This window comes from Schizosaccharomyces pombe, assembly GCF_000002945.2.
Source record: "Schizosaccharomyces pombe strain 972h- genome assembly, chromosome: II".
Taxonomy (NCBI): domain Eukaryota; kingdom Fungi; phylum Ascomycota; class Schizosaccharomycetes; order Schizosaccharomycetales; family Schizosaccharomycetaceae; genus Schizosaccharomyces; species Schizosaccharomyces pombe.
The window spans coordinates 1,477,391-1,489,779 of NC_003423.3; the positions used below are offsets into that span (position 1 = coordinate 1,477,391).

The window sequence follows — 12,389 nt, forward strand, 5'->3', positions numbered from 1 at the left end:
TACACAGTTATACAGTGAAAATCTCTTATATATTTTAAAATATACATTTAAGTATAATGGGTGTTTAAATATGTATGAAATTGCTATATTTGAGCCACTTTTTTGATAAAGCCACACACAGCGTTAGCACTTCACGGCAGAATGCGCACGGAAGAAGACCGCGGAAACGGATAACATTGAGCAACCGGTTGTAGTACTGTAAGCGATATAGCAAATCCTTTAAAAGCTCTTATAAACATATAAGGAAATATAATTTCCGCGTTATTTAACTTGAAAAGCAAAAAACAAAAGAAAATGAAAGTTCACGATATCGAATATAAAAGAGATGGTCATAAAAATCTTATCAAAATTCACAGACAAATCTTCAAAGGTATTTCAAGTATTTGCAACTCGCGTGTCCCTATTTTATTAGTATTCATTCGACATTGTTATGATCAATAATTTAACACTAGCAAAAAAAAAGGTAATTTTTTTTTATCAAATGGCTATTAAATTACATCTAATTAAAAATTTCTCTTGATACAATGTATTATAGTTGGGTTGAATCGTATACTATAAAAATAATTAGTGATCAAAAGAATGAATATTAGTTTTAATCAAAGATAGATAAAAGTATAAGAATAATCATTAACATAAAAATTAAGATGTCATAAAATAAAAGAAAAATTCAGTAAAAACAACCCAAACACCGTCTCATTATCGTAGATCAAACACTAAAGAGCAAGCTGACTTTTACGATAGTGATAGAGCAATCCTCCAACAGCTACAAATTGACATATTAGTGCAATATAAAAGCAAGGTGATGCACAAGGTCCCGGTCCTTCGCTAGGATTCCATGCACCAAGATTTGGGAATACTCGATCACTTACAGGCAGAGAAGGTTTTGCGATCATAATTGTAATACAACTTATAACTTGCGCTAGCATCAACGTGAAAGCAACATGATCTCTCGCCAGGGTTTGCAGTAACATTACACCGACACCGACTCCCTGTATCCCGTCCCATAGAGCTAGCAAAAGCCATACTGACTTCGTCAGCAAGGCAGAAGCCTTACCAGCCCATGGTAAATTAATTCCGAGACCCGAGGATGACCAAAACTCTAAGCACCAGCGTGGACAAATGAGGCCCAATCCAAATATCACTGGAAACCAAACGTTATTAAGAGACAAAATCTTTATAACTGATAAGAGAACGGCCCAAACCACGATGAAGAAAATGAGTAAAAGAATGATTATGCTCCACAAAGGAGTGTTGCTAGTATTCCAGAAAAACCTCCAAGCCTGGCCATAAGGGACAGCAAGCCAGTAATTGATTAAAATTTGAGAGATAAAAAACCAAATTACAATATTTCGTTTTCCTAATGAACGATAAAACGCTGGAATGATAGAAGGAGCTTGGCGATAAAAAGCAGGTAAACCTGCGAATGTTACGTAGGAAAGCCCGAAGCAAATGAAAGAGGCGATAAGTCCCCCTGCAAAAATGCCAGGCCCCACATTTTGAGTCAAATCTTTCTTCGATAATAGATCTCCCCATGACCAGAGGATTGCAGACCAAATCTGTTGAATCCCATGTACAAGACAGGCCCTCAAAATCCAATGATGAGTTGCGATACCTCCTTCGGCACCAAAATTCCATGCAAAATACAGCGATCCAGTAGAACTTGAAATGGCATAAACGTAAGCCGCTATGTGTTGAATTACCGAACAAGCAGTAGTTTTCTGGAAAAAGTGAGTGATCGCAACTAAAATGAAAGATATGCCAAAAAAGAAGAAAGGGAGAGATAAAATGTATCTCGCTTGAACCACTCGGGATAAGAACCACCAAAACAGAGAGAAGAATGAGAAAATAGAGAGCAGAATGTACATGGACACTGTAGATTGCGCAGATTCTCCAGAAAGTAAAGTTAATTGATAAGAAGATGCTCCAAGAATTTGCCCAATTGCCAATACAATCGTATATAGAGGCCATCCACCAATACTGTGAAGAAGTAATTTTTGTAACCGAGTAGCTTCATATGTATCACAATCAATTTGCTTGTAAGACTCCGAGACTGTGCAACTCTTTTCTTTATCTGAGCGAGACTTTAATTTCACATCAATTTCTTGCTTCCTTAGTCCATTGAAGTACTTTCTCTCATGCTTACGAATAAAATGGTCAACTGATAAAGATTTAAGGGTGTTAGACGTAGTCAAATTTTCAAGCCTCTTTGAGAAAGTTTTCCTTGTAGAACCATCAGCATCCGTGAATGTAACAGAACTTTGAAAAAATGTAGGTCGCGATTCAACAAAATCTTTATATTTAGAAAAGTTAACTTTTTGTGAGCTATAGGGTCCATATCTATCGATTGAAGTTGAATCGGCTTGTGACGATTGGTTTGCATCAGAGAGTGGAACCTCGCGAATTCCGAAATCATTAGAATCTCCTTCGTAAGACTGAGACTGCAAGTTGAGTGCAAAATTATCGACTTCTATGTCTTTAGAGACACATTCATCTTTATTGATATCCTCGGATGTACTATTACTTATATCACTGTCAGACGCGTAAATTTCCTTGCTTTCAACAATTTCTAATTTACTTGAATTCCCATCTTTAAAATGCATATCCGACTCTGGCGAAACGGATAACTCAGGTGTTAGCTTCTCCACAGAGTCAGTTTCATTTGAACAAGAGGCTACTTCAAATAATGGAGGGCGTTCTGAAACATCGGGTGAGAAAGCATTAAAAACTTGATCCTTATTTATTGATTTAACCTTAGAAGTTAAGTAATGACAGATGCGTACAACGAATTGATACGCTTTAAAGGTTGGGCTGGCATGCTTGAGTGTTTCCATTTCATGCACATATATACACGATTTCAACAAATTTTCCGATTTCTGTTTCCAAATGCAAACAGGAAATCGTTGGCGTAAAGCTTCAACTCGAAGTCGAGCCCTCAGCTCACCGTTGCTGTGGAGAGCTTTCGTTATTGCATTTTCGAATTGAGTAAGCAAATGCCCTGTGTTAGGTGATGCCATTTGAAACCACCAACCAGGCATATGACCAAGCCCTCCTGTTCTTGAACCAATGCACAGAACACCCTTTCTTCCAAACTCGACAGCAACCAAACCAAATGGCTCATCTCTAGAAGGAATTAATGCAAAATCAGTTCCAGCGAACAGAAAAGGAGGAACCGCCGTAAATACTGGCTTGCATAGAACTCGAGTCGGAAAACGTTTGGCTATTTGCTCAAGTTTTTCTGCTGCGAATTGGCCATGCAAATCAATCACAGGACCAATCGTAATCAACTGCACATTGTGTTCCGTCAAAAGTTTAGGAGCAAGATCAGCAATCAAATCTATGCCTTTTTGATGTGACCACCTACCAACAAATACTAGTAATTGTGCTGAAGGATCAACATCCAAATTCGCCCATTCTTGTGTCTGTTTTTTAAGCAATTTTCTTTTCGCTTCCAAAACAAAGTCAACATCAACGGGATCATCTGTAAGATGATTAAGCAATTTAAGATCACTGGGGTCAGGATTTGGCAATCCACTAATATGAACGAGACTCCAAAAAATAGGATACCTTGACAGAGTTTGTTTACTGTATTTATCTGAGACCGCTACAACGCCGTACCCTCCTTGATGTTTCCGAACATAAGAGATAATAGAATGCAACAAATTAAAAACATGTCCAAATTGTACATACTTGGTACAAATGTCCTTTTCAATGTTAAAAATTGAGCAAACACATTCAAGCTCAGCCGACGTACGGAGAGGCCATAATCCTTGGAACTCGGCATTGTGTAAAGACACAGCTACAGGTATAACTTCTGGTAATAAATAGAGAGGAGCAAGTGCTCCATGATAATCATTCACATGATATATATCTAACGGAAACCTTTTCCAAACTTCAGCAATGCATTGGTTCCAAACAGAATAAAAAATTGCCGAAGCCAAGTCATCCATTTTTAATGGATATGGTTCTTTACTAGACTGCTTGTAAAAAACTTCTGATTGCAGAAAGACGTATGTTATATTTCCCGATTTATATGAATAGCAGTTAACAACAAATTCATCATCACCAATTTTAACAGCAATCTTGGGTTCTGTACAAAGTTTATCGAATGGATATTCGACACCACTTATTATTGGAACGACCCATACCATATCTTGAAACTCCATGTGCTGTCCCATTAGTTGTGCCATTACTCCCAAACCGCCTATTTTAACTCGAATGCCCAGATCGGGTACATCATATTCTAAGGTGGCTACAAGAACATTTAATCGTTTTTCAGACTCTGGAAGCTGTTTGAGCAATTCTGAACTATTGTCGAGAGGTAAATGAACACTAAATGGAAATATCCGAGACATTATGCTCTTGATCTTTTGTTTCGCAACTTTTATGCCCCTATTATGGGAGCCGTTAAAAATGGTAACTCTGGAAAATGCGCCGCTGTACAAAGCTACCGAAAAAATACCAAATAGGGGTGGAAGAAGAATCAGTAGAACAATGGCAACGATTTGAACTGTCCAAGAACCCTTTGGAATATAATGTAACTGCCTCGTAAAATCGTTCAGATACATTTTATAAGAAAGGTATGGTTTCGGGGGCGGATCAAGGAAACGAATAAAATTAGATATACGACTACTTCCTGGGGGAACTCTATCAATTATAGTATCATTATCTAAATCACCGTAAACCCATCCTTGATCGGCATTATTGTCTGGATTCATGCCCCAAACGTTTAGAACAAGTTCAGCAGGCCAAGTTGAAATTAAATCATAACTCCAAGTCCGATTCTCTAAATTATATGACATCTTACTTGGCATTGAACCATCGTAGCCAAATCTGTTAAACGCACCTTGAACGAAAAGATTAGGAAATTGACGAGAATAATTTAACGTATCACCATGCTGAACGTGAGCAGTAGAAAGAGCGATACTAGACCAGTATTGAACTATAAGATGGTCCCCATCCCATTTTTGCAAATTAGTGCCGTTCCAGGTCGGTTTTCGCAGCTTCTCGGAGGGAGTTGATACAGTTTTCCATTTTGAGTACGTTCCACCATAGTTCAATGAGAACCGATACTTATCAGCGCCAGCACCAGTGTGATTTACGTATAAGTCTCCGTTACTAGCTTTATAAAGAAGAGAAGGGCTGAAGGTAGCATTATTTGGATAGACCAAAGGATTTTCCTCATTTCCTACTCGAAATATGAGTCTAGCAATTTTTGATTGCATTGTTTGATTGGATGTACTTTTAACTTCATTTAAAAGTAACTCGTGCATCCCGTTCGGGACGGAATCAAGAGTAGCATTGAAAAACCACTTTGTAACTGGAGCATTCGTGTATTCTTGAGGTGCAGGTTGATCCAAATATCCGCAAGAAATGCTATCTTCTAGAATTTTTGGAGCAAATGAACTATTTAATGTACGCGAATTAAAGCCGATACGTTTAAATAGATCTTTACAATCGACTTCTTCTGAAAAACCAAGACTAATTTTGAAAGATGTAACTTCAGTTGCTGAGTATATACGAGAATCATGGCCCGGTAAGAATTTGGTCAAATATAAAGAAGGTCTAATCCAGTCCTCTTTTTTAACAAATATTTTAGATCCGTATGCGTCAATAGTTAAGTGAGGGATGCATCCGATATTTCCAATATCTGGAGAATCAATAGTTGAGGTACTAAGGTCGATTTCCTCGTAAGGGTAAAGAAGATTCTTTACTGTAGATCCAGAAGAATAAGGGCCTAAAAGCGCCGGATACGGAGGAAATTTGTTATCAACTTGTCTCATACAATCCATGTCGTATGTCTTGGTAGTATTCTCATTTGTGAAAATAAGCCAAATGTAATCATTTTGATCAGAAAATTTTTGATATGGTGCAAGAGGTCCTCTTATCATTGACCATAACCCCCAAGTTGTTGGATTTGATTCACCATATAATTCATTACCAGGGAAAGTACCTTCATGCGTCCATTTACCTATCAATTTCAAGTCCCATCCGTCTCTAACTTGAGGGAAATAAGAGCGAATCTCGTTCATTCTGGCAATATAATGCTTAGTAGGAGAAGTGGGATCAAGATGGTCCAAACTGTTCCAATCGTCCCTACATGCCTCACTTGCAGGTCCAAAGTCTAAGTCAGTATACTGAGTAGTGCCAATTTGATAACAGCCATGCTTTTGCCATCCAATCGAAGAAGTAATAGGCTGGCGACCGAATATATAATTTGCTGCTTGGTTATCAAGTAATTTGAGATTTTGCTCTTCCCCATAATAAATTAGAGGAATACCGGGCATAAGTAGGTGTACTACAAAAAGCCCCAAAAGCTGTTTGAATCTTCCATCTTTAATGGAGGGCCAACGGAAAATATCTTGATTTGTCAAACCATAAAGATGTCTAGGATCAAATTTTTTGGTATTAGCGTTTATCATATCATCTTGAATCAGCATTTGGTTCCACATGGCAGCAAAGTCATGACGATTAAGATCGAATGCAGCAAATAGTTCTCCCTGCAGACCAAGCAGTAATGTTAGAGTACGATATACTGAGTAGTGAAATGAAACGGAGTCAAGAGCTGAATCGGATTCTTTCCTTAAGAAGTATTTTGATTCATTATAACCAGTCTGCAAAGCTATTTCTCGGTTATTGGGGCGCTGATCTGCTTGACGACCACGCCCGACATATATTGAGCCAAAATCAGCGCCACTAGTAACTTCACCGGGAATAAAAAAATTCTCTTTTCCTATTTCACGAGCACATTGGCGAATATAAGCGCTCCAATCTCCAAGGAAATCAGCTGTAATTTGAGTGGCCTTATCAACACGGATTCCATCAATATCGAGCATTTTTACAGCTAAACATCCTAAATGTTTAAGCTTTTTAGCAACAATTGGGTCCCAATCTCTCAATCTATCTTGCACTGAAGCAAAATTTGACAGTTGGCGCCACCAAGGAGGATGATTACCAAAAGCTTCGACATCTCCATAGTGGTCGAAATCACCACTTAGACACATAACTTCAGAAATCGAATTAAGGTCTTCGGTATTATTGATTGGAAGACCCGTAACATCCCAAAAGGTAGGGGCATTACAAGAATACGAAGACCCGTTAGACAATTGAAAATCTGTGTAATGATATTCTGGGTGCTTATACTTCATTTTATATCCTTTGGTGCTAAAAGGAGCAGAAGTATTCGCGAACGACATTGAAGAATTCACGAAATAGCTAAGCTCAGAAAGAGTAGATATAGTAAAATCAACTACTACATAAAACCCTCTCTCATGCAATTTCATTATTGCTTCATGCCATTGATTGAGAGTTCCAGTATGCTTGTCGAGCAAAGTAAAATCAAGGGGAGAGTAGCCATCTGGGTACCAAGGCAAGTTCTGGAACGGTGTACCAGCTATATAAACAGCTTTAATGCCCATGCTTTCAAGATAATCTAGGGACCTTGGAGTTACAAGTCCAACAATATCACCACCTGCCCGAAATGTAACTTCATAAGGGTCAGATTCAAAGACAGTATCTTCAGCAACATCATTTTCGGGAACTCCGTTGGTCCATTTATCCAGGATAATGGTGTAAAAAGGTAGCGCTCTCCAGTTAGATGGAGAAGGAAAATACTCATGAGAATTCCATTCGGCACTATAATCCAAAATTTTTTGAGCTGTCCAATTACGATTTAGATTCCAAGGTTCATTTTCATCAGTAAGGAAGGCTGCTGTTATAATTTGGATAAATAGGAAAAATATTAACAAAATTGTAGGTATGCTAAAGAAGAGCATCTTTGATACAAAAAGATAGTAACAACACCTTTATTTTAACCTAAAAGAAGGACAAAAATTGAACTAGAAAAGAAAGTAAATGGAATTTGAGTGATGAAACACCTTCACCTAACTTCCAAATCTCGAGCAGAATTTAAGTGATTTTGAATAGGTTGAAAACTAACGAAAAAAATAAGATGACCTTGTCTACCTGCTGAGACTGCTATGAACATCGTAACCATTATGACTGAACATTGATGTCAGGTGTTATCAATCAATGGCAGACAATTGATGATATTTTGATGAAAGATTTGTGAAATGTAACCTTCTTTTCATATGGATCACAATTACTTCAAGGCCCCATCATCATAGACGCATCTTCAACAACCCATATGTAAAAACCACTTAAATGGATTCGTTACATGTGATACACGGGACAGAGCAAACCTGACAACATTTGCTTTCGTTGATTGTGTAACCATCGCTAAAAGCTTTCTGCCTAATCACTTCCTAGCAATTCGAAAATTAAGTACCATTGTCATAGTCTAGAGATTCACCACCAGTTCTGGTCAGTTAATTAGCTTGAAATGTATTTCAAAACATAAGCATATATAGTAATTGAATGATTAAGTTGCTAAATTAGAATCAGAAGATTCAATTTCAGTAACATAAAAGGACACGTCTTTTTGCTAAAGATATCGTCCATCAAAAAACTTCGCTTTTCCAAATAAAATATTCTTTGAACTTAAACATGTAAAAGGATGTCAATTCCGTTTGATTCGAAGTTCATATATTCCTAGTACTTTCACTATGCCTCTACGGATGTAAATGTTCATGATAAATTTTTTACATTTCTCGATTAAATTAATACTTCCTAGTAAATGATTACAAAAAAGTGTATGTAGAACAATAACAAATATTCTCGTAAGCTCGGAAATTTGGTGGTTTCAGTAATTAACAAGTGCAGCGTCGTCACTACCGATGAAGTTTGAAACCACCACAACATAAAAATGTCACAAGAAAATTCGGTGCATCGTAGTTCTACTAAAAAGACTCCAATTAAAATTGCTTTCATCCATCCGGATTTAGGAATTGGTGAGATTATGCCGCTTTTTGAAGACGGCCGTAACTAATTACTTTAGGTGGTGCTGAGAGGCTTGTTGTAGACGCTGCTGTTGGATTACAATCACTAGGGAAAGAAGTTGTAGTATTTACGTCTCATTGTGATAAAAAACATTGTTTCGAAGAAATACGCGATGGTAGGTGCCTGGAATTGCTAGTTGAGGATTGATGATGGCATTTATATATATCTAACTTTATGAAATAATAGGTACTATAAAGGTAAAGGTATATGGTGATTGGCTTCCTTCTTCTATATTTGGCAGGCTCAGCATTTTCTGCAGCTCTCTCAGACAAGTCTACTTGACGATGATCCTTCTGACGAATTACATGCACTTTGACGCTATTATTGTAGATCAGCTTTCAACATGTGTTCCATTTCTTCTTTTGGCTAGCCAGATGATCCTTTTTTATTGTCATTTTCCTGACAAATATCTTGCTAAACGCGGTGGAATCCTTAAAAAGTTGTATCGTATTCCTTTTGATACGGTTGAAGCAGAGTCTGTTCGACTTGCAGATCGAATTGTTGTTAATAGCAAGTTTACAGCTTCCGTCTTCAAAAAAGCATTTCCAAAAATTCGTAAGCCCCTTCGAATCGTTCATCCTTGCGTTGATATAGAGGCAGCTAGCAAGCCTTTGGAGTTTCAACTCCCTGAAAAAATTCTGTATGTCTTCCTTTAGTGCTTTGAATTTTTACTAACTTTGGAAATATCTTATATCTATGGAATAGAAAGAAACGGAAATCGATTGTCATGAAATGATTTCCCTTTCTACGTTTCCTTTCCATTTGATTATAAGGTATTTACGTTATAGTCAACGAAAGCTTTTAATTTCCGTCAACCGATTTGAAAGGAAGAAGGATATTCGACTTGCAATCGATGCTTTTAGTGCATTGCGCGATCTTTCTGCTAACCGATTTCCTGAATACTTGCTTTTAGTAGCCGGTGGCTACGATATTCGTGTTTCAGAAAATCGTCGATATTTAAAAGAATTGCAGGAATTTTGTGAACAAAAGGATCTTTCTTATACGACTGTAAAAGATAATTGGGATAACATAACTGTTGCTCCTTCTACCAATGTATTGTTTTTATTATCAGTTCCTTCAAAGGTTCGGGATGCTTTAATTTCTTCTTCTAGAATATTGCTCTACACTCCTGAAAATGAACATTTTGGTATTGTCCCTTTGGAAGCCATGCTTCGTAAAGTTCCAGTATTAGCCCAAACGAATGGTGGGCCCTTGGAAACGGTTATAGATGGAAAGAATGGTTGGCTTCGTCCTAGAGACGCGAAAATTTGGGGAAATGTTATATATGAAGCGACTACTAGTACTACATATGATACTGCTGCCATGGGTGAAGCAGGGAGTGAATGGGTGAAGAATGAATTTTCTACAGATGCAATGGCTCGAAAATTCGAATCGGAAATAATGTCTGGAATACGATCAATCACGCCCGAAAAAAGATTAATGAGACGCGTGAATGGACTGTTGGCTGTCTTTGTTCTATTTATGCTATTTTGGGGGACATGCATTATCGCTGCAACTGTTCCCTTCGCCATAATCAAATTGTATTTCGCTCAAACGTATTCAAGCGTAAAACTCGGATTTATGCTAGGAACTTGTATAGTTTCAGTGTCATTTCTAACTTTCACTGTCTATGCAAAGCTAACGAATCTTTAATTCTTTTATTACACGGGTTATAATCCTTTAAATTAGCGTAACTCCTTTACAAAATTAAAAATAACATCTTTTCATTGCTTATCGAACTATACGGAAACACACCAAAAAGGAAGAAAACGTATTTTAATAAAGAAAGAAGGAATGCAAGCGCAATTAGCGAACACAAAATATATTGGGTACATCAGAAAAGAAATGTGACGAGTCCGGAAGGGGAAAGGAAAGAGTTATAATTTGTCTAATTGAAACGTTCTAATAGGCCAGAAAAGGAAACCTCATTTTTTTGTATAGTATTCCTGCAATACAAGTTTAATAGTTTTTAGTAATATCGTATTCTCTTCTTCTGTGCCAACAGTGATACGCAATGCTCCTTCGCAAAGAGGCTCTGTACCTCTAAATCTAACAACGACTTTGTGCATCGTGGCCATTTGTAAATAAAGATATTTTGCGGCATCGTTACTAGGCTTACCTCCTTCTGGTCTATCTAAAACCTGAATGAGGATAAAATTTGCATCATAACCACCTATAATCTTGCCCATTCCTTTAATGGTAGTAAGCTCTTTGCAAAGACGAACTCTTTGCTGTATAATAGCATCTCTATATGTATGCATTTTATCAATCGACTGAGGGGATAAAGCATCCAAAGCTAAACGAGAGGTGGGTTCGCTAATGTTATAAGGAGCCTTTAATGAGTTCATAATGGTAGCAATAGGTTTACTTGTCAAACAAAATCCGATACTAAACATCATAGTTAGTAAAGAAATAATATTAATGCTTAAAAGCTTAGATTAACTTACCGAATTCCTGCTAGACCGAAAGATTTCGAAAGGGTTTGGCAAACAGCAAGGTTTGGATATTCATTGACAAGAGTTAAGGCAGACATATCGGGAGCAGAGAAATCAATATAGGCCTCATCGACGACAACGATTCCATTCCATGTAGGGTGCTCCAAAATCTTCTTAATATCCTCGAGTTTAAGAGCCTTAGCTGTTGGATTACCAGGGGAACAAGCAAAAAAGACTTTGATGGCACTATCTTTAGAAAGTGTTTCGCAAATAGCATCGACGTTCAAATTGAAATCTGGTTCAAGGAGAACCTTAACAACCTCAACATCGTTGATTTTTGCAGAGACCGTATACATTCCGTACGAAGGTGGACACATCAAAATCTTATCTTTTCCAGGAATACAAGAAATGCGAATTAAGGAGTCAATAATTTCATCGCTGCCAACACCCATGCAAATGTTATCTGGTGTTAGTGGCTTGGTAATGGAAAGCTCTTTGTTTCTCAAATCACATAATCTTTGCTTTACTTCGATCTGTCTAGGATCCGGATAACGATTGAATTCCACACCGTCCACGGAAATAACCGAACCATAAGCACATTCATTGGCATCAAGAAGGACACCTCTATTAAGATTAGCAAAAAATATATAGGCGAGAAAAGGGTAAAAAACAACAAAGGCCTGAAATCGCCAGCTCCAACAACAACAGTAAACAGGGAGTACTTCATTGCTTTCCAAGCAGCTAATAAAATATCTTTCTAGAAGTAGCCCTCATATCAATTATTACCCAAATATAAAGATAAAACATACTCAGAGAAGTCACTATATTCTATGTTAATATATATCACGCTTTCTAGTTTATCAAGTTATTACATACTCTCTCGCACAGCGATAAGGCTGAAGTTCTAAGATATTTTTACGAAGACAAGTATTCAAATCAAACATCGTATCTCTTTCGATGTGTTTTTGTTAAAGTAAGAAGAAAGCGATCGATGAGATTAATTAATAATTAACCTAAGATGCAGGTGATATCTATAAATATATAGTGTGTAGCAATGTG

At 37.3% G+C, this 12,389-nt stretch overlaps 3 protein-coding genes and 6 long non-coding RNA genes across 9 annotated transcripts; 7 read left to right on the forward strand and 2 right to left on the reverse strand.

Annotated features, from left to right (window-relative positions):
- Positions 1–616: 616 nt before the first annotated feature.
- Positions 617–8,710, reverse strand: mok12 (spore wall alpha-1,3-glucan synthase Mok12). The gene has a single exon (NM_001021514.3). It carries the CDS (start codon positions 7,770–7,772, stop codon positions 714–716), a length of 7,059 nt encoding a protein of 2,352 aa, NP_595619.1. The 5' UTR covers positions 7,773–8,710; the 3' UTR covers positions 617–713.
- On the forward strand, positions 827–2,094 carry SPOM_SPNCRNA.5203. Its single transcript, NR_194559.1, has one exon. It is a non-coding gene; the product is annotated as a non-coding RNA (long non-coding RNA).
- SPOM_SPNCRNA.5204 lies at positions 3,495–3,766 on the forward strand. The gene has a single exon (NR_194560.1). It is a non-coding gene; the product is annotated as a non-coding RNA (long non-coding RNA).
- SPOM_SPNCRNA.5205 lies at positions 4,110–4,944 on the forward strand. The gene has a single exon (NR_194561.1). It is a non-coding gene; the product is annotated as a non-coding RNA (long non-coding RNA).
- On the forward strand, positions 5,045–5,795 carry SPOM_SPNCRNA.5206. The gene has a single exon (NR_194562.1). It is a non-coding gene; the product is annotated as a non-coding RNA (long non-coding RNA).
- Positions 6,004–6,323, forward strand: SPOM_SPNCRNA.5207. The gene has a single exon (NR_194563.1). It is a non-coding gene; the product is annotated as a non-coding RNA (long non-coding RNA).
- On the forward strand, positions 6,444–8,479 carry SPOM_SPNCRNA.5208. Its single transcript, NR_194564.1, has one exon. It is a non-coding gene; the product is annotated as a non-coding RNA (long non-coding RNA).
- Positions 8,711–8,741: 31 nt separating the features above from the next.
- On the forward strand, positions 8,742–12,145 carry alg2 (mannosyltransferase complex subunit Alg2). Its single transcript, NM_001021515.3, has 4 exons — positions 8,742–8,846; positions 8,894–9,010; positions 9,082–9,535; positions 9,684–12,145. Exons 1-4 carry the CDS (start codon positions 8,762–8,764, stop codon positions 10,546–10,548), a joined length of 1,521 nt encoding a protein of 506 aa, NP_595621.3. The 5' UTR covers positions 8,742–8,761; the 3' UTR covers positions 10,549–12,145.
- Positions 10,646–12,300, reverse strand: his3 (bifunctional histidinol-phosphate aminotransferase/imidazole acetol phosphate transaminase His3). The gene is made up of 4 exons (NM_001021516.3): positions 12,207–12,300; positions 12,140–12,151; positions 11,343–11,954; positions 10,646–11,283 (listed from the first exon to the last, which is right to left on the reverse strand). The coding sequence occupies exons 1-4, from the start codon at positions 12,272–12,274 to the stop codon at positions 10,821–10,823; spliced, it is 1,155 nt and encodes a 384-aa protein (NP_595622.1). The 5' UTR covers positions 12,275–12,300; the 3' UTR covers positions 10,646–10,820.
- Between the last annotated feature and the right edge of the window lie 89 nt (positions 12,301–12,389).